The sequence below is a fragment of the Melozone crissalis genome, unplaced genomic scaffold (genome assembly GCF_028551555.1).
Source record: "Melozone crissalis strain CALT ecotype California unplaced genomic scaffold, PUWL_Pcris_2 ptg000018l_1, whole genome shotgun sequence".
Taxonomy (NCBI): domain Eukaryota; kingdom Metazoa; phylum Chordata; class Aves; order Passeriformes; family Passerellidae; genus Melozone; species Melozone crissalis.
In genome coordinates, this window is record NW_026535796.1 from 24,025,616 (window position 1) to 24,049,353 (window position 23,738).

General features: G+C 36.6%; 1 protein-coding gene across 1 annotated transcript in view; it reads right to left on the reverse strand.

Annotated features, from left to right (window-relative positions):
* Positions 1-23,738, reverse strand: part of RAD51B (RAD51 paralog B) — a 397,656-nt gene that overhangs the window by 331,916 nt on the left and 42,002 nt on the right. The window contains exons 5-7 of the mRNA XM_054275735.1: positions 20,568-20,704; positions 17,857-17,976; positions 16,426-16,609 (exon numbers count right to left, since the gene is read on the reverse strand). Of these exons, the coding sequence (XP_054131710.1) occupies positions 16,426-16,609; positions 17,857-17,976; positions 20,568-20,704 (441 nt within the window). The remainder of the gene's footprint in view (positions 1-16,425; positions 16,610-17,856; positions 17,977-20,567; positions 20,705-23,738) is intronic.

Genomic DNA, 23,738 nt, shown 5'->3' on the forward strand with positions numbered 1-23,738 from the left:
CTCTCCAGACTGCAGACTCCTTGCCTAAAACACTGCACATTCTTCCATTTTCAGGCTCCTGCATAGTTCCAACAGGGTGACACAAGCCTGATGAAAAAACTGTTGTAATTCTAGGTATGATTTTTCTCTGGCAGCATATATCCTCCCTGATCTTTACAACTTCAGTATTTCAGGGAGAATCTTTTCATGATCCAGCCAATATTGCTCAATTTTGATTTCCAAGCCACTACCTTTCTCTTCTCTGAACTCGTGAGCATCACAGTCAGTTTGCAACCACAAAGGCTGGAAAGAACAGGGAATGATAGAGTTCACTCTACATTCAGGGAGAACAGGATACACTCAGCTCAATATATGAACTTCTCATTTCTGCCAAGCAACAGGCAGAAAGCCAACACAACTTTGTAAAGAGAAATTCCTCTCCCTTTTGGTGATGAAAAGGCACCACCTTGTGGATGTTGGTCTGTGTGAAAGACTTCACCAACTGGCAGAAAAGATTCTGCCAGTATAGCCAATCCCCAATTCTTTGATGGTCAATGGGACCATCAAAGATATGTATAATGAAAAAATCACTGCTGAATAACAAATACCAGAGCATGTTTCAGCTAACAAAACACTCTGCCTAACTCAAGTGGTAATTAAAGCATCATTGCGTTCAATCTCAAAGTGAATATTGAAGTTCTTCAGCTAAATCAACTATGTAAAATCTTAACAAGGGAAGGAATTTAACTTACAGCATAAGAAAATAAGCTTCTTTACAACCCCACCTGCATTTATTACTCTCCAGCAAGCACTTATTAGACACTTATTGCAAGAATTAAATTAACAATTTATTTTATTGTAGAAATAGTACCAGTTTTTCATAAGCAATAGACAAATGGCAGTCACAGCCAAAAGCAAATTTAATTAGACCCTGTGCAAAATACACACTCAATACCTCAGTCTGAAATAAACCACCCAAAATCACTATATGACAGTACATCCTAGTAGGAATATCAGTATTTATTTCAGTCATTGTGCAAACAAGATTTGCCACAAAGAATTCTGCATCCACAGGCCTGTTCATTAAATGTTCTTCTTCCTGTGCATATCAAACTTGAGCCAGGGGAGATACCAGACAACACAGCTAAGAATATAATCCAAACAACTTCTAGCTACTAGAATATATGCTTTCCTATCAAAAGGCCATAAACACCTTCTGAAAAGCAATTGATAGAAGATAAAACTAAAGACAATGGGCTGGTGCAATACAAAATGGTATCAGAATGCAACACCTATATATTTGGTATTCTGAAAATACAGAAAACAAAAAATGCCTATGATTCATCTTTTAAAAGGTCGTTAGTTCCTTTCTACATTATATTCTACCAACATTGCCAGAGCGTTTATGCAATTTACATAGAATGAGCAAACAAAAAATCCACACAAATAAAAAAATCAGCTTGCAGTTCTTGAAAATGCTTCTATGATTAGTGTTTAATGTAAATGCTAGTATTTCAATGTCCAAAAATTTGAAGATAAAATGGATTGCAATGACTTCTAGAACAGGGAATTAATTCTAAGTTTTGGTAACTCAAAAGCCAGTACCTATAGTTTCAGTATAATTACAGAACTTTGTTGCAATTATTTCTTACAAATCATCTGCCATACATATATTTTATCAATGGAGAAAACACACCTGAGAAGAACAAGCACATTTAAGTTTAGTCTTAACCCACACAGCTGAAAAACACATCTGTTGTCTAATTAGTGCTCTAACTGAAGTGACAGGAACAAATAAACCACAGCACAACATCCAATAGCACCAAAAATCCCCTGTACTGTTCCTGCTAAACACTTGTGCATCAGCACCACAAATGGAAGGAACCTAAATAGGTCAGGTTTTACATTCTAGAAGGACTCAAAAGTCTGGAGAAATACTTGCAAAAATAAAAAATGGGCAGGGAGAGATGGATTCAAGAAAGCAGAAGCTGATACAAGGATAACTAAGTTTAAAAAAAAGACAGCTTAGCAACACAGCTGTTCCTTTCAAAAGGATGTAGGAACTATAGCAGAATAAAAGTGAATAAGTCAAAAAGAAAGGATATTGCATCCTGCCACCCTTGTGAAAAGTTATTCAGGAAAAAAAAAATTAAATACCTCATAAGATAAAGTGCATATTTGTGTATGATTATATATTTATGCATACAAAAAAGTCCACAGCATTGTCAGAAAATTATGAGTGTTATTTCACCTTCAATCACATACATAAAATAGTAGTGAGTCTAAATCTGATGAGTACAGGCTGAATTTTTCAGCCACACACATTTTTATCCTAACTGGCCAGGACAATGCGGTTGTGCTTATTTCAGAAAACTAAAAAATCCAAGAAATTCAACCATGACTAAACAGGCACTGTAAACCAACAGCTGCTTTAAAGCATATGGGAAACATCTCTTCAGACTTGAACAGATAAAAGTGAAGAATGTAAAGAAGGGAGTGGAAAACAGAAGACTACCAAGAAAATCACACAAAGGGGTTTAACTTGCCACTTTCTTCGCCATTTCCAAGAAAATATCACTCTTTATTGAAATTAAATTTAATTTTGAGAATTGTATAACAAGGTAGTAGATTTAAAGGTGTCTTTAGACACCTAAATTAGAGGTGCTAAGAGGAAGGATAAACAATAAAAGACATTCACCTCCAAAACAGGAGAGGTACATACTGAAGGAAAGAAAAAAGAAAACCTTTAGGAGAAGGACAGATGTTCTCAGCTGCTATATACAATAGATGAAGCTCTATGGTGATGACAGCAAAAACTCAAGAGAAATCTCAATGTCAGTTCTCACTTCCAATTGCTTTAAAATTTGTTGCAGGAAGACAGAGGAGGGTCAGCTTTCTGCTTCCATTTCAGTATCATCAAAAACTGTAAGCTGCTTGCTCTCCAACATAACTTTAAAGTATTTGTATTATATAAAGTATTAACAGAAACTCTGCTGTCTTTATTCTTCTGATAAAACTTCCACATGCCTACACTGGGACAGTGGATCCAAAAAGGAATTTATTATTACCAAATGATTAAGCATATCAGTAGTGTGCACTTTACTGGATCACTCACATTCGAAGGGATATAAATGACCACAAGCATTTAGTGTCTTGTGGTGTATTAAAAGCTGCAATTTAAACATAAATGAAATCTCCAGATTAAATGTCAGAGCAAAAGTAGCAAAGCTTAATGTGTCTGCTCAGCAGTAACTCCACAGAGTCTAAACTAGACAAAGCAATGTTTACAGGCAGAAATACTCTTCTTTACTAGACCAGCTGACAGGCAGGTTTCCTCTTTTAGTGAGCTCCCTCTTTTCCTGACTGCATCAATTGAGCTAATTAAACATAACCCAAACTTTCACCCCTATCAGTATTTCTTTGCTTTACCTCATCAGTTAAAACTCTGAATTGGGAAGGAGATTTATTGAAGCTGAGAAAAAATCTGGAGTAGTAGAAATACTCTGAAGTCACAAATTGTGTTGGTACATGGATTATTGAAAAATTCTAGCATTGATAAAAAATATTTTAACACTATAACTCTATCTATAGTTCCTGACAGAAGCACATGACAGTAATTAAGTTTGTGTGTATTTTTTTAGATTTCAGGAACACAACCTATATGACGTTTATGACTGATACCACAGCGTGATGAACCAGGCCTCTGTCTGATACCACAGAAATTTCATCCTCCTTGAGTTTCTCTTCACATTTAGCAAATTTAGGAATCAAATCTAAATTATGTTTTGCTTTAAAAAGAAGGCAATTACTTATATCATTCCTTACACAACAGAATCTTAAATGTCAGTTATTGAGCTGCTAGAAAGAAGGCAGTTTGCTATGCCACGAGAGCCAATGTTGTCTATCCTTCAGATGAACTGGGGTAAAGTGACTGATCATTCTTAATGACCAGAATTTCTTTGGACATGATCAGTATTTGAGGAACACCACAGTTACAAAAATCCAAACTTACACAATAAAATAATACAGTTAGGTTTAATAGAATTAATTGCAGTGTTTGCATGACATAAATAGGCTTTGGGCATGGCTACAAATTCTTAGGTTTTCTGCTCCAAACTCCAGAAGGCTCTACAAGCATATCAGGACTAGGTTCACATTTTTAAGCAGCATCCACCACCCAGGCTGCCTTGCTGATTCTAAACAAGTTGGTGAAATGTACAGAGTTCCAGCAGTTTACTGCACTCCAGTACCAGCAAATCAAACTGTGTGATTGCTATACAGGCTCTCCTTTCCTGGCTATTCACAGATCTCCTGTGCTTAGTATCTCCTTGTATTTGGAGGGCTCTATGAAAAAAAGGCAGCAGCTAGTCATTGTACCAATACTCCATGACATAATCACCAGTATGCAGAAGACTCAGCTTCAGTGACTCAGAAGAAAGAGGGCAGGCTTCAGCACAGATTGTCCAGCCTTGAGAGGCAAAACACACAACTATTATTCCTAGTCAATTATTCCTTCAGAAGGAATGATTGCAAAGCCAACTGCAAAACAGCAGTGCTTTAGGGCAAATGGAGCTCAAAGTAAAAATGAGCATTAAAATAATTGAAAAGAAGACATTCTTTCAAAGTAATCCTATTGATGAACACTCCAAAACCAAAAAAAAAACCAAGCAAACAAAACATGAAGGCCACTGAAACACAACCCTAAAAACAGACCAGTCTGCTACCACTTAATGGCACTTAATAAGTGGCCCTTGGCAGGAAAATAACTTGAAGGCTTTGGGAATTAATGGACACCAAACTTGTTGGGTTGTATTTTAATAGCCAGCATCTTAGACTGCAAATAGATCCAGTCAGAGGTGAATGATTGGACTGAATGCAGGTGGCACAGTCATGTACGCATAATGCAATTTTTTCCCTACCACCTTTTTAAAAAGATGGCAAAATATTTCACTATATCCTATCAGCAAAAATTATGTTATTCTAGGAGACAGAAAATTCTTTTAAATTTATGCAAGTATTATTACTTTATAATTGAAAAGACTACACATTTATACTGACAGATTTTACCTGGCACTAAAAAATGAAAAAATCTATTATGATTCACAAATTGTGGTACTTGGAATTCAACAGCACTGAAATTTTTAAAAAAGCACATGCACACAGAGAGGACCACACAAATACTTCTGGAACTCTGCATGTCCAAGTAACTAGTTTGTAACTATTTTGCTTTAGCAATAATTTGAATTGTTATTCTCCAGTAACTGTTCAGCATCAAGCACAAATTACTTTGGCAATCTACATACATACTACTTTCTACATCAATTGCTATCTTTGCTGCAAAAAAATTAATTTTCATCCACCTTTTAACAGAGGGTGTCAAAAAGCCCGCACATACTACCCATAGCCCCATTATTTTCAAATCAGACCTCACTACAGGGTCTATCTTCAGGGCAGATCAGCAGCTAAAATTTGCACAAAATGTTCTAAAAACAGAATGACAAGATACAGGACTACAACAACTACATACAGAACCTCTCATGAGATGAAACAAACCACTGTTACTTGAAATAACTGCTGCAACCAACATAGTCCAAACAAAAGAACAAGAAAAGTACCACAAGCCAAGTAAGTTAAATCAAGATCATAGACTTTCACCTGAACTTGAACTTACAGTCTTGGACAATTTAATAAGTTCTCAGTAAAATTTCCTCTTACTAGTAGACAAAGAACAGGAGCTGGAGATAACGACATTATACAGACTCTTAAAGCAGCAGCTGCAAAATCTTGGGTAATAGTTCAGCCATAGCACACTGACAGATGGATATGGAACGATTAATAATGAAGGAATGCAAGCATGTTCTGAAGGGTACCAGCTATTCTGTGGCTTGTTAGACATATCATTCTGAATTTCAGCACAGGAAGAAATACTGCGGTTTGAAAATCTACTATTCAGCATAATTTCTGACCTCAGTTATAATTCATTATGCATGGATATATTACAACTCCAAATACAGCATATTATGATGCATTTTAAAATCAGAATGCACAGATTAAAACCAGGACACTGACCTAACAGTGCACAAAAGCCTTAAGCAGCATAAGGATAGGTTGCATACAACCAGGCATCACCTTTAGCCAAAGTACAAAGCATCACAATAATGGTATTTTATACAGTCCTTCCTAGAACAGTTCCAAGTTTAAAGAACATTTCAAGCTTTTTCTTTGCTCATGCTGATTAATAATCCCTCTAGCATTTTTACTCATTATATCCTTTTTACTGAAAATGCAGTTTTACATTCAAAATCCATGCTGCTGCCAGAAACCACACACTCCTGCCCCTCCTTTCTGCCTACATTAGTGCCTGTTCAGCTGAATGATTGCCCACTACATTTTTTCCCCTGGTTTGCTTTTTCAGCTGGTTTACATCCTTGTCCAGGCTCATAAGCAAGCACAAACCAGTTACAAATGTGACAGTGAAATGAATTACAAGGCAGGTAGGAAAGAAAGAAAGAATCCCTGCCACTTGGTGACCAGCTCTTGGATTACTCACACTTTCTGTAAGCAGGCAATTAAACTACTACCCATGTGTCACTTGTGATTTGCACAGGTAATTTTTTCATCTTGCAGTTTGTACCTGGTGTCTTGTTTCCTAGGGACAACTTCAGAATGGCAGCTGCAGATCAGTGGATTGCCACTTTGCTAGGGGTGGCTCTTCTGTGACTCCTTTAGGCCAGTTGAGAAAGGAGACACAGCAGTAAGTGCTGCTGCCAATCCCAAACAGGATCTCTACAGTAACTATTTCCTTTCCTGTTGTCAATCTGCTCCTTGAAAATATGACAAGCTTCACAAAGTGTTTCAGCAGCCTCTTTGTTTCTTGCAGCTCCATGTTAGGGATATCACAGAAGCAGAATAAAACACATTTGCTCTAACACACAGTGCTCTAGTTCTGTACACATGCTGTGTGCCCAAGGCCCCCTCAGAAACCTTGTACTCACTGCCCAGGTATGACTGTTTCCATTACAGTTCCAGAAAGAGCTGTGACAGAGCTCTTCCATGCAAACACGGGAAGTTATACAAGCCCAAAACACGCTAGCCTTAGATGACACAAAAATTTAAGACTTAGACACATCACACTATACTGAACTTCAGCTACCCAGCTGTAGCTCACTAGTATTGTTCATAAGCTTTACAGGAAAACAACTTCAGTTTGGTATGTCAAAGACTGCCAGTATCTGAAGCCATTTTGCTTAAATTAATGTTCTTGAGAAGCAAAGTACCTAGAGCACCAGCAGCCTTAAGCAAGCCCCCTTCCTCCTTATGGGAGACCTTTATGTAAAGTTACACAAAGTAGCTAAGTAGTAAACATTTCTAAAGCAATTTTTCTCTCAAGAATTAAGTTTCCAGTTGTATGAAGGAAAACCAGTTCAAGTATTAGAACTAATCTTGCTGATCAGGACATAATGAAAAATGTAGTACCATAGACTGCCAAGAATCCAGTCAAGACCTTGGATACTGTTGAAGAGAAAAGCACTCTTTGCCTAGGTCAAAAGTAGGAGCTACGATAAATACAAAAGTAACGTATGGAAAATACTGGAATCTAGAGACAAAGAAAGTTATTTTAATGCTAGGTTGGGCAATACAGCTTATCCAAATTGGAGTATCAAATGTTAGGACTATTGAGTTGGAAAGAAATACTCCAAATTGGAGTATCACATGTTAGGACTATCGAGTTGGAAAGAAATACTGTCATTATTAAAATTCAGATGTAGTCTCAACAAAAAAAACTAGTGCCTCATTCATTCCTGTCTAATCAAAACTTTGCAGTAAACTGTTCAGTCCTATTCAATAAGAACCTAGAAATCTCATTTTTTTTACTTACTATATACAGCAGAAATGCTAAACTCTCAAATGAGATATAGCTAAGCATTTTGAAGAGAGGCAACATGACAGTTTTGATGAGGTTGCTGAAATCCATACAGACTCTCAAAGGAATCTGTATTAGAAATGGCTCTCCCTCTGTTTTATACTAAATGGCTGCCAAAAGAATTAAAAGGCTATTAAAATGATGGGTTTTCTATTTTAAATAGAAAACTGGGGTGAAAAAAATCAACACATATAGCTGAAATTTCATAGAACAATGATATAAAACATACTCGTTCTCAATAAAGAAGATGAAGTCTTCTTGTATAAAGTCAGAATGAAGTTTCTCAGGAGACCTTATGTTATAGCTCATAGATTCCAATTCCAAGCAAAACAGAGTAAGGAAACCAGAGCAATACAAAGAACTCTTCTAATGCATAAGAGCTTCAATAGCAGAAGAAAAAGTGCACGCTGAAAAGCTTGCCCTGCAAATCTAGATACTTCTATTTTCAAGGCAGCACAGGATCCTCAACCATCTAGCTGCAATAGTTTAGTCTGGTTTTTATTGCATGTGGAAAGAAGGAAATTTTGCAGACTGCAAAAGGCAGGTTCTGCAGTTTACAGCAGCAAGCAGACTGCATCATCATGGAGCTTCCAGACCAGACCTGATCAAAAAGCAGCCCCAGCAGCACATCTAGTTCCACATGACTGCAATGTTCTCACAAAGCAGTCCTGTAGACACAAAGAGGAAAGTGGTACCATCATTTCTATTACCCCCAGTTTCCAAGAAAGTGAAATTTTACTTTTGATCTCTGGGCACATTTGTATTATAAGAGACATATGCATTGCCCAATCTTAATTTTGTTTTATCCCCATCCCTTTATGCCTCAGGGGGGCTGGTACAAAATTACCTAGGAGTAACAATTGCAGAGCTGGTCCTCATTATTCCCAGAAGTCCTGGGGCTGCGTTACCAAAAAGCAAACTAACACTAGAGAACATGGAAATCAAATCACTAATTTGTGTATACTAAGCTCATAAACAAGCTCAAGATTCAACAAGGAGCTCAAGACCCATCAAAATTTTTCTAACAACTTGCAATCTGGTTAACTATTCTTTGCTATCCTGTCTAAAGACTAGAATCCCTTTCAGCTATAAATTAAGCTACAAATCATGCAAATCCCGAAATATTCCTAGAGAACTTACAGTTTAAATAAAATCAGAGGACAAGAAAGAAGCACAAGAAAAAATTCAAAAAGCACTGAATACTAAGGATTTCTCTGCAGAGTCACAAAGAGACCATGGGCCCCAAGGTCCAGGCAGTTGTTCGTACCGTCAAAACAGTACATCTTGTCAAACCCTAAACTCCCAAGACAAGGCATAAAAGCCCATCAGTACAATCAACTGTTATTTTTTACAGCACATACAAAATAATGTGATAGGGCAGGGAAAAAAAAAACCAAAACAAAAACATCCCAAACAAAAAACCACAGTATTTTTATATAAATACTGTATTTTTATTTTAGTAGTAGAACATCATATATAGGTATGTTACTAAAACTAGAAAAATATAACCTAGATTAATCTATGCAAAGTTTATTGTAAATGACACATAGCAGTTATCAGTGTTTAAAGGTCTCTCACTGAATAAAATGGTACAGTCTGCATAAAGTCTGGTTCTACCCAATAGTTACACAAAGAATCTGTAACAGAATGAATGATCATTTTTCTTGCAAAAACAGGTAAGCAGGGAGGAGACTGTAAGTAAACCATGAGATCAGAATTCAAAATCATCTTGGCAAGTCAGGAAAAATAACATTAGAAGGAGCAACTAGCTAAGCAACAAAGTCAGCAGATGCAGATTCAAGATTTTAATAATTGGTAAGTAAACAGCATCAGGTTGTTGCAAAGAAAGCAAACTGTGTTATGATGCATAAACATGAGGATGTCCTGCAAGGCATGAGAAGAAATCCTTCTCCATACCTAAATCCTTCTCCTACCCATTCCAGAGATTCATCTGGAATATTGTCCACTTCTGGGCACCTCACTTACAAGATTATGTCAATCAGCTGAAGGTAACTCAGAGAAGCCTAACAACAATGAGGGTTAGAAAATCCAAGAAATTGTTTATTTACTTTGGAAGAAGTATTTCAGAAATTCAAGTCAAGGCAGATATCAGAGAAAGTGCCTGCCCTACTTTATAGCAAATATTGTGCATAATCATAGAGCAGATCAAAAAAAAAAAAAAAACCTGGCAGTAAAATCTGATTCCTTTCAACTCCCTCTCCTATATGTTAATCCTGGTGTGCTCCTTCTACATAATTTCATATGTGCAATTGTGCAGAATGATAGCTTTTGGCAAAGTCACTTGCACTGTAAAATGGAAAAAGCAATGTAGGGAATACTTTAAAAGAAAAAACAAACTGAATTCAAGTATCATATAACTTTAAACTACCTCCTTTGCTGTACTTCACCACCACATGAAAACAGGAAACATTGCTCTAGCATTTCTCATTCCTTTTCCTCAGCAGTAATAAACATTTTATGGTATAGATGGTCCAAAAGGAACAGTGTCAGGCCATAAACTGCATAAACATATATTCTCCAGACGCATTGAAAAAACAACACAAATGGCAGGAGTACTGAAGGTAGTTATAATTAAATTTTAACCAGCCATTTTAAACTAAAAGCTGTGCACCTTCTGAGGATAATTTATAACAACCATGAGAAGACAAAGCCATCTACCTTTACCACTCTAACAACATTTAACAGTTAAATTTACCCCCTTTTATCAAAATTGGGTTTTGCTCAATACTGTAAAGTGGAGGAATAATTGAAGCATAAACAGTCTGCCAAAAAACCCTGAGTTTATGAAGTTTCAGCTAGGGCAAAGAAAGAAGGTTGTTCTGTAAGTTCCCATTAACCATCTTGGTTTCCCAAGTAAGCAACAACAAAAATTAAAATTCATGCCAAATCACACTTTACAAATAATACTGCTCACATAAATGTGAAATTCTGACATTTACTTTTTAAGCAGGTATTTCTAAAAAAATAAAGGCTAACATTATAATACTTAATTAAAAAATCCAAAGCTATGGACTCAGTTCTGGGCATGAAAGAACTTGTAAGTATAACACGGTACAAAATCTTAAAACCCTAGACTGGTTTGGGTTGGAAGGTACCTTAAAGATCATCTAGCTCCAACTCCTCTGCCATGGGCAGGGAACCTTCTGCTAGATAAGGCTGCTCATCCAACCTGGCCTTGAAAACTTCCAGGGATGGTACATTGCAACTCCTCTGAGCAACCTGTTCCAATGCCTCACCACATTCATTTCACAACCTATTTGTTACTTAAACAGATAAAGCACACTGAACAAGGTTAGGTGCTTCTCTTTAAAGCAAAAAAGATTATGTTTAAAACCAAAAGTTCTGATACAGCTCACACACCTGCAATTTTCTAATGCTGTTCAGTTCACCATTTAATGAGGATATGAACACCAACATGAATTTTGGTTCAGGGGAAGCGAAACATCTTGAAGAGAACAAGAATCGGTTTTTTTTAGAAGAAAGTTAGTTTTGGAAGTAATGGAAGTAATATGGCTAGTTAAATTCTGGAAACTCAGTTCCAAAATACTTTCTTCTGATAACATTAACTCATTTAATTTCCCACTTAACATTTAACTTCATTAAAGAAACACATGATTCCATGTGGCATAACTTGTAAGAGATTTCTCTTTCTAGAAAACTTCAAAGTGGAACCAATTCTCTAAGTTTTACAAGTAAAGTTTCTTTTATTCTAGTTTTAAACAACCTGTAAAGATAATTCAATTACAGTTTCTGTAACACTGGTATTAAACAATTTTTAATAGCTAAGAACAAAAAAACAAGTTTGCATTTCAGCAGCTTTACAGTCCCAATATGGACAAAATAACCTGAAAGTCTAATGCATCTCCATAATTTTGGAAAAGTCATCATACAGCACTGCTACATGATGTAACAACAAATCAACTATGTACTTTTACCAAACTCTGCACATATTTAATTCAAGAGGAACTGGCATCTAAACAACTTTTCTTCAGGAATCTTTTATTTTGGAATTTGTTTTGCGTTCCATAAACTAATATTTTCAAATATCAGAACAGCAATAGCTAAAGTGCAGAAGAGGTGGCAAGCAGCCATCTATGAGGAAGCAGAATAAAAAGAAGCAAGAATGAGGCCAAATGGGAATACTTGATGATAAACAAGTATTAACATATATAAACAAAAAGAAAACTAACAGCTCGAATACTCCCTTTGCCAACAGAAGCACTTCAGTTTTGAGACACTTTACTGCAGGAAGATGAGACAATTCAAATTAACAAAAGACAGCAGAAAAGGCACTGCAAATGTCAAGAAATTTCTCCATATGAAGTGATTTTGAGACAAAAAAAACTTACTCATCCTAGAAGCAAATATATACTTAGCTAAACATTTGGCTTTCCAAAGTAAACGAAAATGTTGGGTCTAAGTTTAAGGAGCACAGCAATTGTGAAGTACTGAAATTAAAATCTAGGAGATCAGTGTGAAAAGAAAATTGACTGTTACAGATCTGTTATCATAAATATTAAGTGTAGTTTTAGTTTTTAAATGGAGCATGTTGATTCTAAATGGGGAAAAATATTACCTGTGGAACTTGTGGGCTTCTTGAACTACTGTTAATTTATTTAGCACAGAAAATAAAAACATTGGAGAATAATTACATAAGGTTTGTCTTTCGTTTGCTCTAAAAAACCACATATGAGAGATTAAAGTCTCTCATCCTAAGTTACTTCATATTTTCAGAAAGAATAAATAAAAAAAGAACAGACCATGCTATTATACATTTGCTGGTAACAATAACCAATATATTGATCATAAATAACAAAGGTTCGCTTCAGTGATCTAAGAACATAAGCCAGAAAAAAGCATAAAGGACAGCAAATGTTGTAATTTGATTAGCCTAGGGGTTTTACAAAGCAAATTTCATCATCAGTCTCAATTTGACATTTAAAAGAATGCTTAAAGCAGTTTGGTTTTGCAACTGCTGCCTCTGGAGTCTTTTTTCACAGAGATGTCTAGCCAGCTTCACTTATTTTCTGAAGTATTAATGACTAGAAAATCAGAGTCTATGAACAACAAATTTTATAAGGTAAAATATTTAAATCTCAACAATAATTCTTGTCATATTGGGTTTTAGTTTTAGCTCTTTACTGAAAATGAGACATCTCTCAACTAGCACAAACACAGTATTTGGTGAAAGTAATTCAATCTACTAATAATATACAGTTTCCTGTGAATATGGAAGAAGAGAAGAAAGAAAATTCAAAGCATATTTTACTTTCTTTCTTTTTCAGAAGGCTAAGGAAATCAGAAAGCCACACAGGAAGCATATAGGACTTATTACTGTTGCTTAATTATGTAATCTGGTAGACAGTGCCCACACATATTGTAAGAGAAGACATTCAGATCCAAATGCTCTCAACTACAAGGCGCTCTATTGACATATAAAGGTAACAAATTTTTCATATAGATTTCCATATTCACTGGATTTCAACAAGAAAGGGGATTTTGTTTCATTGGTAATCAAGCTGCCCTTCTCAGTTTCCAGGAATTGCTTTTGATCTGGCTGGCTAGCTCCAACCAAACCTGGGATAAAAAAAGTATGGTTTGGTTACAACCCTGTGCAGGAAAGGGAAAAGAGATGCTGCTACTTAGTGCCCCATGGAGGCAAAAGCTTCAGAGACTGTTCAGTCATGAGCAGGGCTGCCAGGTCCCCTGTCAATTTGCCATAAGTGAACTAAACATTGCGCTGCCTCTTGCCCTGGCACCACAGCAAATGTATAGAATGAACCTGGGCTTACTGCTAAGTTACATGGAAAAAATGATCTGAAAAGGCTATCAGGCATCATACTTCACTTTTTGAGAAACAACTTAAGCTTTACTAATGCCCCTAAATTTAAAAAAATAAAAAGCAACTTTGCTTTTCTTTGTACTTTACAAACAACAACAAAAAGAAACACAAAAATCCTCCAACAACAAAAAATTAGGTCAAGCAAAAAGTGGCAATCACAAATCATGATCACTAGCTTCACTCAGTGGCTAAGATGGTAAAATTCAATTATTATGCTTATTATTTTTTTCTCATCTCAAGACATGGATTAAATTTTCATTTACTACAACTGTTTTCAATTTTACACTGAGGATGGCAACTGCTACTTTCCAAGGAGCATCTATATATTGTCCAGACTCAGTACAAGATCCTTATTAGTAATGACCCTATCTTCACAATATCCTCTCACTGAACAGTTCTGCCCCATTTTACAACCTGAAAATAGAAGTGCAGAGAAGTTAATGAACAACCACCATCGGTTTTGGTATAATCAATATCAACTTTTTTCCCAAATAGAGCTACCTGCCTTGAAACAGCTCCCCTTGAGTTTGGTAAAAACTATGACCCCTAATCACTTCTGCACATCCAACTCAATAACCTGATACCACAAACACATAATTAGAAACAGTTATAGTTTATAATGCCAACAAAAATAACTGCATTAAAATCCTTTTAACTCTGGCATAACATGGTAGATCAGGGCTTCCACAAACTTAACCCTATTTGAACCCGTTTCCCTTTTAGGAAATGGGGGAGGAATGTCCACTTAAATATACTCATGACAAGCAGCTATTTATGTTTAGTAATGCATTCCAATGATTAATTAGTCCAGTAAGAACACACCTCTTATTTGAAGTCTGACCTTGCTTAATTCAGCTTCCAACCACAAAACTCTGGTACACCTGTGTCAGCCAAAGAGAGCTTTTATCAAATACCTCTTCACCGAGTAGGTGCATATTGACTAATGAAGAAGCCCTTAACATTTGCTTAGCTAAGCTAAACAAAGTAAGAACCTTATGTCTTCTTCACTGATATCTCCTCTTTTCCAATCCCCTTGTTCTACTACTTGCAGTTTTTCACCAGACCTTTAGCTACAGCCAAAAGGATTGATTTCAAGTTCAAATCCTATCAGCCTCAGATTCAATCTCCCTAATTGTTGCCCAATTTAGCATTTAGTTGCACTGATTGTGCCATGAAGAGTTACATTCATGTGTCCAATTTATTAGTGATCTAAATCACTTTGCAACCTTACTAATGTCCTTAGTCCCAAATTTATATTTATTATTTTCTAGATAAGTAAAAACATCTGAAATAATGCCAACAGAGTTATTTACAGTGAAAACCTCAGATACTCTGTAAGGGAAGTTATTGGAATACATGGAACAGCAGACTGATTTTGCAGTATGCACCGGCACTTGCAGATGCACAACACACTCCAGCCTGAAATGTCAGAGATTCAAATCCAGCTCAGCTTCATCATTTCAGCGAAAGTAGAGGGCAGGGGCTATCTAAAGGAGAAGAAAATGGAGAAATAGAGAAAAAAAATCTTCTCATAAAACTTTTCCCCTTTCTCAAAGGGCTGCATAATATTTTACCAAAATATCAGACTGTACACTATTACACACAAGTCTTTCCTGGCTTTATAAACAGTCGCTATCAATTTTACTGGGTGCACTGACTGGGATGCTATCTTCTGTACATGAACTTTAAAGGCACTTAGGCAGGGTTTAATTGTCCCCATCAGAAGTCTTTAGAAGTCACATGCAGAAGGAAATCCATTCCTCTGCAGTTAGATCAGCCAGTTCCACACTTCCTATTTCTGATGTGATAATTTCTGTGACCTCAGAGGCATCAGAGTGAAAAAGGCCCCACCAGCCTTACTCACATTCTTACCCAGCTTCTCTCTTACACTGGAGTGATGAGTAGGTTACCTATACCAGGAAATACTTTAAAGAGTTGAGTTTCAATGGTATCTTTTGAAATGGCCCTTTGTGGAACACAAAATAAACACACACACAAACACATATACACAGTTTACATCTTCTAAAGCACTTTTCAATCAGGTCTACCCAGTCTTTGCACTGAGTGTTCATGTCTTCCTTTGCATTTTATGGGCAAGTCTACAGACAAGGATTTGCTGACCTGTTACCTTCCCTTCTGCAGGAATTAGCATACATTACCAGATACAAAAGGAATTCACACTGTTCCAGAGCATAAGTCTTTTTGAGATTCTATGAATTTAAGTAAAAGAAACAGAGGCAGAAAAAAATCTTCACCTACCTAGAGCATGCATTAGGTAGAGTGACAATGCAGCACAAAGGAACCATCAGGATAGACAATATTAAATGGCAAGAAAATGTAGGATTTAAGAAAAAAAAAAAAACTAAAAAGAAGCACAGAAATAGCTGGAGACTCTATTAATATTTGCTTCTTTAAAGTCCAAAATTAACAAAAATTAAAATAATTTCAAAGAAATTAAAAAAAAACAAACAAAAACCCACAGAAGAAACACACCAAGCAGAACCATTACTATTCTTCTATTTCCCAACTATATTCCAACTGGTACCTGCATAAAGATTCCTGCAAGAATCATTGTCTGGTTTCTTCTTCCTGTCATTCTCCTTCTTCTCTATTGCTTGATACTGTAAGGCAAAAACTTAGAAAAGGAGGAAGAACTTACTGGTATTGAGAACTCCTCTGCCAAATACTTCAACACTGATGCTCCTCTATTCAAAAAGTTACTTCTCTCTGCCAGATTGCCCTGGAGTTTTGTATCAAACTCCTTTCTGACAACTGAAGCAACAGAGTCAATTATTACAAGTTTAACCTTCTTCAAAATAATTTCTTCTTCCAAAGACATAATCCTAAAAAAAAAAAAAAAAAGTCACTTATAGCATTATTTACAGAAAAAAAAATATAACACTAAAATGTTTAAAATAAAGATACATTTAGTAAGCTTAAAGTCAGTCCCTCTTTTTTCATCCCCACACACCACCTCCATTGACATCTGCATGTATTGAAGAGATTTGGAAAGGAATCTGAGGCTCAGTGGGCCCAAACCAGGACCTCTCTACAAGAAAGTTTTGGAAGACCTCTGCTAGCAACAATATGCTGTACAACTCCTGAATGGCAGACAGCAAGTAAAGTGGGCACTGAGACTGTGCCTCACTGTGCTCTTCCAGCACTTCAAGGGGATTAATAAGTAAGAGGGAGAGTGACTTTTTACACGGGCAGATAGTGATAGGACATGGGGAAATGGCTTAAAACCAAAAGAAGAGATTTAGATTAAAATTCAGGAAGAAATGCTTTACTCAGTGGGTAGTGAGGCACTGGCACAGGTGCCCAGAGAAGCTGTGTACGCCCTACTCCTGAAAATGTTTAATGCCAAGTTGGATGGGGCCCTGAACAACCTGACCAAGTGGGTGCTATCCCTGCCTGTGATGGGAGGTTTGGAGCTAGATGACCTTTAAACTCTCCTCCAACCCAAGCCATTCCATATTTCTTTAATATGCTACTAGCTGTTCTCTGATAAAGCTGTATTAGGAGGCAAAACTATTCTGATAATAATTCTCCCGCTAACATAAAGCATACCACATGATGATAAAATATAACTTCATTAATTTTCATTGCAATATATGTTCACAAATTAACATAACATAAAAACATGGCAATACAATATTGCACTCAGGCTGGTGACAGCTAAACAACTTCTCCCTCCCACTGCTGGAGGAATCCCCATCTTCTTGGAAGTAAACTGCTTTGGAGGAACAAACTTCAATTTCATGGAAAACATAACTCTTATACTATGGTCTCTCCACAGCCCAAGAGAATACCTGTCTCATGAACATTCCCCTTTAAAGGCTTACAAGAATCAGATCACATAGAAATTGTCTATCACAAATTAAAAATCATCAAGTGGATTAGTCACATGCTATGAAATGATAAGAGCAATGTCAACCTTTCTGTAACAATGTTACTTTGTTGGAGACCATGCTGGTATCCACATGAAAAGGTCTCAAATTAATTATTCTTCATAAAACTTTGATTAAAAAAAAAATGTTTTAGACAATCCAGTCAAAATTGTCTTTTCTTAAACTCTGGAAAAGAGTACCTATTCAGCACACTGCAGCAGGTCAGCTCTCGGTACAGGTGGATGCTACGGGTCATGCAGAGCAGCTTTTCATCTGAGTCATAATAAGTAGGGAATCTGTTTGCTGCTATCTCAATCAACCTATTAAAAACAAACAACAACAAAAACCAGAAGGCATAATACTGCAAAAAAGAATAATACAAGCTAATAAGACATCAAGTATTCAGAAAGCAAACACAGCAAAGTTCTGAGCCATAAGCAGATACCAACTAAGACTGGAAATCTCTTTAAAAGGAAAAGCATACTGTATCAGTCTGAGTGAAACAGTGGAAATCAGAACAGTTAGATTCTCCTTCCAGTGATGCTGAGTCAGTGGTACACTAGGGAAAGACATCATGTGTCTGTAAGCAAAGAAAGGGCATGTCTCCTCTTGAAGGAAAGTTTACTTACTGAGTAAGTTCTTCAAGTTTTATACCAGAAATTTCACTTAATGACCAAGCATTTTCCTATTCAAATTATTTTACATAAATATTAATTTCATTGAAATAAAACTACTCTCCAACTCTAACCATCTTCCTTTTCACCTTTACCTTGCAGTGAAATCATAGATTGGGTTTTGTGTCACCAAAGAAATCTAACAAGCTGGTAAGAAAGAGAAGATCCATTAGACAGAAAATTTTTTCCACAAAAATTTTTTTAGTTTTTAATAACAAAAAATACTTAATTGTTTATATTTTAAGCAGACATATCCCACCACCTATAGCTTGAGAAGAGTGGCATCTAGTGGATTATACTTGTGGGCACAACTTACTTGCTATCTCTCTTTAAACTTAGGCTCCTTTCATTAAAACACAAAGTTAAAGAGAATTTAGAGAAAACAAATTTAAAATCAGTTTAGGAACAGAGCTCAGGAGATTTGAGGTAACATCCTATTCAACGTAGTGCCAGCTATGAAATCAGAACAAGTTACTTGAGTCTTTATTTCAGAAGCCTTCAAGGATGGAGACAGCCCCACCTCTCTGGGCAAAGCTTTTTCACCATAAAGGCAATCAGGAATTGCAAAGCTTCTCCATATATCAGCCCAGAAATGAAGCTCAATGTATGCCTGCTGTCTCCCAGCACACAGCCCTGTGCCATCTCCTTCGGGCCTCCTCATTGGCAAGTGAAGGCTACTGTTAGATTGGCCCAATATCTTCTCTCTACTCCACTGAGGAAGTCCTTGGTCTCTTCACAAATGGCAAATGCTCCAGCTCCCAACCACCTTGGGAAAAGGGTATATGCACCTCCCTGGCCATGATGGTTCAGCTCCTTAGAGGATGCAACACAGAAAGTATAAGATATAGTCGGTCTGCTGAAATTGTGTTTATCATTTGCGACTGAGCAATACTAAATATGATTTAATACATAAATATTTTCATCCATAATAATATTATTTTTGCCATGTTTCCTTTCTACATCCTATTCTATTTTCAGCAGTCTCAGTTTCATCTGCATCTGCTTTCCTTTTCTTTAGCACTCATTTCTAAGTGACAAGTCTTAACTCACTCTTTAGGTCCTACCTTTTTTCACTATTTACATTTCAGGGACCTGAAATAAAACCTAAATGGTGTGTAAGGAGGAAGCACAGTACTTTACAGAACCATTGCTTGAAGCTTTTTTCCTTTGATATACTTCAAACTTCTGTGACATTAACTTGACAAAAAGCAGGGTTTGAAATCCCACCTTCTCATCTATGATAACTTGCAATGAATAATCAATGGAAATACATTTGCCTTAATACTCCAGAATCATGCCATGGCTATAGCTGCTAGATCATCTGAAATATATAAATTATTTCACTGAACCTCTTTCTGCCCATTTTTCTACACTAATCAGGATGAGACTACTGTACTTCTTGTCCTTCCCCAGACCCTTAACTTTTGAACTTGCTCATTCTAAACAACAGGGACCAAGGAACTGAAATCTCAAAAAGATCAAAGCCACAACATTTAGGAAACTTTGGTAACTAAGTAAAATAAATTAGAGCTACATTTAATGAAACACTGCAGGATTATTTCAACAGTTAATCAGACAGTTAACATGGGAAGAGCAGCAACCAACAGTAACTCAAGCAATCCAGCATAGCACACCCATTCAGCACCCAAGCACATCAACATGCACAGCTGAGCCATTTGGGTTGCATGGGCCAAGCAGGAGATATGAGAAGAACCAGGTATGTTACAGAAATAAGCTGCATAGCTGCTGGGGATACAGGAGATGCAAGGTTGCCGCAGAAGGGAATCAGAAATGCAGGAGGGTATTGAACAGAAATAGGATGGAAATCTGAAGGAAAACTGGCAACACCAGTCCTACTGTTCACTGGAAAACCTCCACTGCCTCTGTAGCCAAAATGCTCTGCCTTTACATCCTCTAATCAATATCCTGTTAACTCCACAAACCAAACTGCAAAGGAAGATTTCAGGTACTAATAAAACCATTTAAAAATTAAAGATCATGCCATCCACCTTGTCATACCAGAACTGGAATCTGCAACCTCATACAAATTAGGAAGGTGAACAAACCATTTTATTAAGTTAATTTCATTGTCTGTGGAATAACTGCATGTACCAGAGGAATGTTTAATAATTACCACCAGTATTTAAAAATGCACAATTATTGCTCAGAAAATATTTGAAGGTTCCAGGATAAAAGGTGCTAAGAAGTTGTGTGTATTTTAGAATTTTGCACCTTACCTTTCAGCACTGAATGCAGACTCTGTGTCGATGTATATCACAGCCCCATCTAGTCCTCCCATGCTCACAGGAAGCGTAGCCAGAACACTTAACATAATACAAAATTGTGTTTTGCCACAACCTGGTGGGCTAGTTATCTGGAAGGAAAAAGATTAGCAACATAACATTCATTTCACCATACTTCTACTTTTATCTAAGTCCCATCAGCCTGTGTTCCCCCAGTTCTGCTCTTTCAGTAACCAAAGGAGACAACAGCCATGAAAAGACAGAACATAGCCCACAAAGACCAATTTGCAACTACTATTGGATCTGTACCTTGCAGACAAATTCATCCCCTGAAGAAGAAAAAAAAGCTTTTCAGACAGAGCATTATGCTTATGATGTCACCTTCTCTGACATCATTATTACCTTTCAAATTTGAGGTCCCCTACTTTCCCCCTCACCTCACAAGATCTTCCCTAGAGACATCTAGCTCTCTTCCACCTGTCCCTCTGCTACCTTCTAAAACAGTGCAGAATTAAAAGATTCACAGTTGACATTCACATGTCATCAATGGCTTTTAGAGCTGAAAACTAAGTCCAGAGCTATTGAGCTCACAGACAAACATCTCCCTAGAAATCATCATGAACTTGGTAAAACCAGGTCTCTCCTAGAAATACAAGGCTAATTGCTTATATCCTATAAAGAATGAATGTTAAATATGAACCACATTTATACATTAGACAGATTTTATCTGCCCCAGAGACTACACTCTGCCCTATGCAGTGTGTGTTTTTTCATTGATGTTAACTCCCTATTATCATATTTCAACACCAACACCATTCAATGATCCAGACCAGATCCCCAAAGCTTCCACCTGTGCTCACTGAAAGCCCCTGTGGTGAAGCAGCATTCAAAGAGAGCATGCTCAGCTTGCATGAAAAAGCTTCCAGTACGATTTTGAGGAGAAAAAGGATCCAAAGAACACATTGTTTGATGAGATCACCAGTTTCTGAGAGCAATGTTTTTCTACTAGAGATGGCAGTCTGCTGTACTTTATCCTCTGCAGATCTTCCAGAGATTGTGTCTGAATGCTGGGCACTGTGTTCAGATAATTGCAAGTTCATTACTACTACAGGGGGTCTTTGAATACAATATCACATTGTCACTGCTTCTGGGAAGGGAGATGATGAAATCATAAATACTCAGAGGGCCAAAACCCAGCAAAAATAAAGTGACTCTAGGCAGGGAAATCAGAGTAATGGGTTCATTCTTATGCCAGTAGCAACAAACTAATAATGCAAGGTGTAAAAGCAGGCCTCTCCAGGTAAGCTGAACTGTAAAACAAAGCATGCTGTCTCAAAACACCTAGTACTGCCAGAACAAAGGCCTAAACACAGAGCTATTGTTTTAAATTTAAAAAGTTTAATTTAACTTTCAAATTTAAAAACTTTACAATTGACAGGCACTCAAAATCAAACTGATTTTTGAGACTACATGCACGATAGTTTGGTTTCAAGCACAAATACTTTCACCAGAAGATAATACAGTATTGCTATGGTTTTGTTTTAAGCAGTAGCAGCATGACTTGAAGCCCAGAAAATATACAAGGAAACACAGAAGGATCACAGTAGCTACAGTTAACAGTTGGTTAAAATCCCTTTAATCACCTTTGCCTTTTAACAAGGCCTAAAAGTCAAGCTATATCAAACCATCTACTTGAAGCTTTAATGCAAGAGAAGCATTAAATGATGTTTTTTAGAAGAACACACTGCATTTGGTGAATTACAGATCAAGAATCAGTAATTTATGCAATTATCTGTTCCCCAGCCAGTGCACTTAAATTACAAACTATCACATCAGCAATATCTGCTACAATTTAATGTGAACCCAAAGCATATACAAAAAGTACAGAGGCAATACACATTCCTTAGACTGTGACTGCCAATGAATCTCACCAGTTGTTTCTTGTTAGAAAGAGAACTTGAAATGAATGAGGGGAGGGCATCAATCCAGTTTGTGAAATTAAAATGTTTGGACAACTGTGATGATACTTCATAAAAACATTTCTAGTTTCAGCCTTGCCTGGGAGGTGCACTGGACCCAAGATCCATTTCAGTGGCTGACACAGAAGCCAGTTCAGCAGAGATGCTGTAAAAATGTCTCAGGATATGAGCATCACATCCGAGAAAATGAGGGAACCTTGCAGCACAAGGAAGCAAGCCAATGGAGCAAGAAAGCATTTGTATTCCCAAAACCAACAATATTTCATGTTTAATCTGCATTCCTGTAACGGGCCTTAAAACAGGCTTTCAAATAATCCACAGTGAAGAATTTTACAAAACTACATTTTATTATCGTTAGCCCCTGGTTCAGCAAGTGTTTAGAACAATTGAATCCTTCTTGAAATTCCTGTAATAAATTTAAATTTAATGTCTGCAAAAAATTTGTTTGGTTTATTTTATTCCAAATCTGCTCTGAAAAAAACCCACCCAGACAGAGACATGAAAAACATGAAGACCACTTCAGTTTTTTAAAATATATTTTATTAGGCAGAGATAAATTATTTTTCATAAGTTATATACTATTTTCTCTGGCACATCTGTAGGGTTTGAATGAAAACACAAAGCTAAATCTTCATCTACCAGAAGATTAAACTCTTCGATATTCAAAAAAGGATTTTGAATAAATTCCTTTTTTTAGGAATTTATTTCTAAAAAATAAATTCTGCCTCATAAAACTTGGAAAAAAGCTCATAAAACTTGGAAAAAAGCTCTGACCACAGAATTTCAGCTATGATTTAGTCTTCAATTTAAAACCTAATAGTGGCTTGGAAAAAAAATGATCTGAAACAGTGTAATGCAAATCAAATTCCTCTGGCACTCAAAAAGAAAGGAGATTTGGCTATAGAAGATATGACCACAAGTCTTAATCCCTCTGATCAGGTACTCAAATTCCAAGTTTCCAGTTTTACTGCTGGGTAAAGTAACAGAAAGACAATAATTTAGCCCTAGCAGTCAGGAAGTAAATTCTGCATTCAGCATACTTTTGATGAGAACTTCTGTCAGACTTAAAATATCCGTCTAATTCAAAAATGCCAAAAGACAATCTACTTGTCTGTTACGCTCCAGTGACTTGTAAAAAAGCAAATTAAAATTGTTAAATCCTAAGATCATTCAAATCCAAAAATAC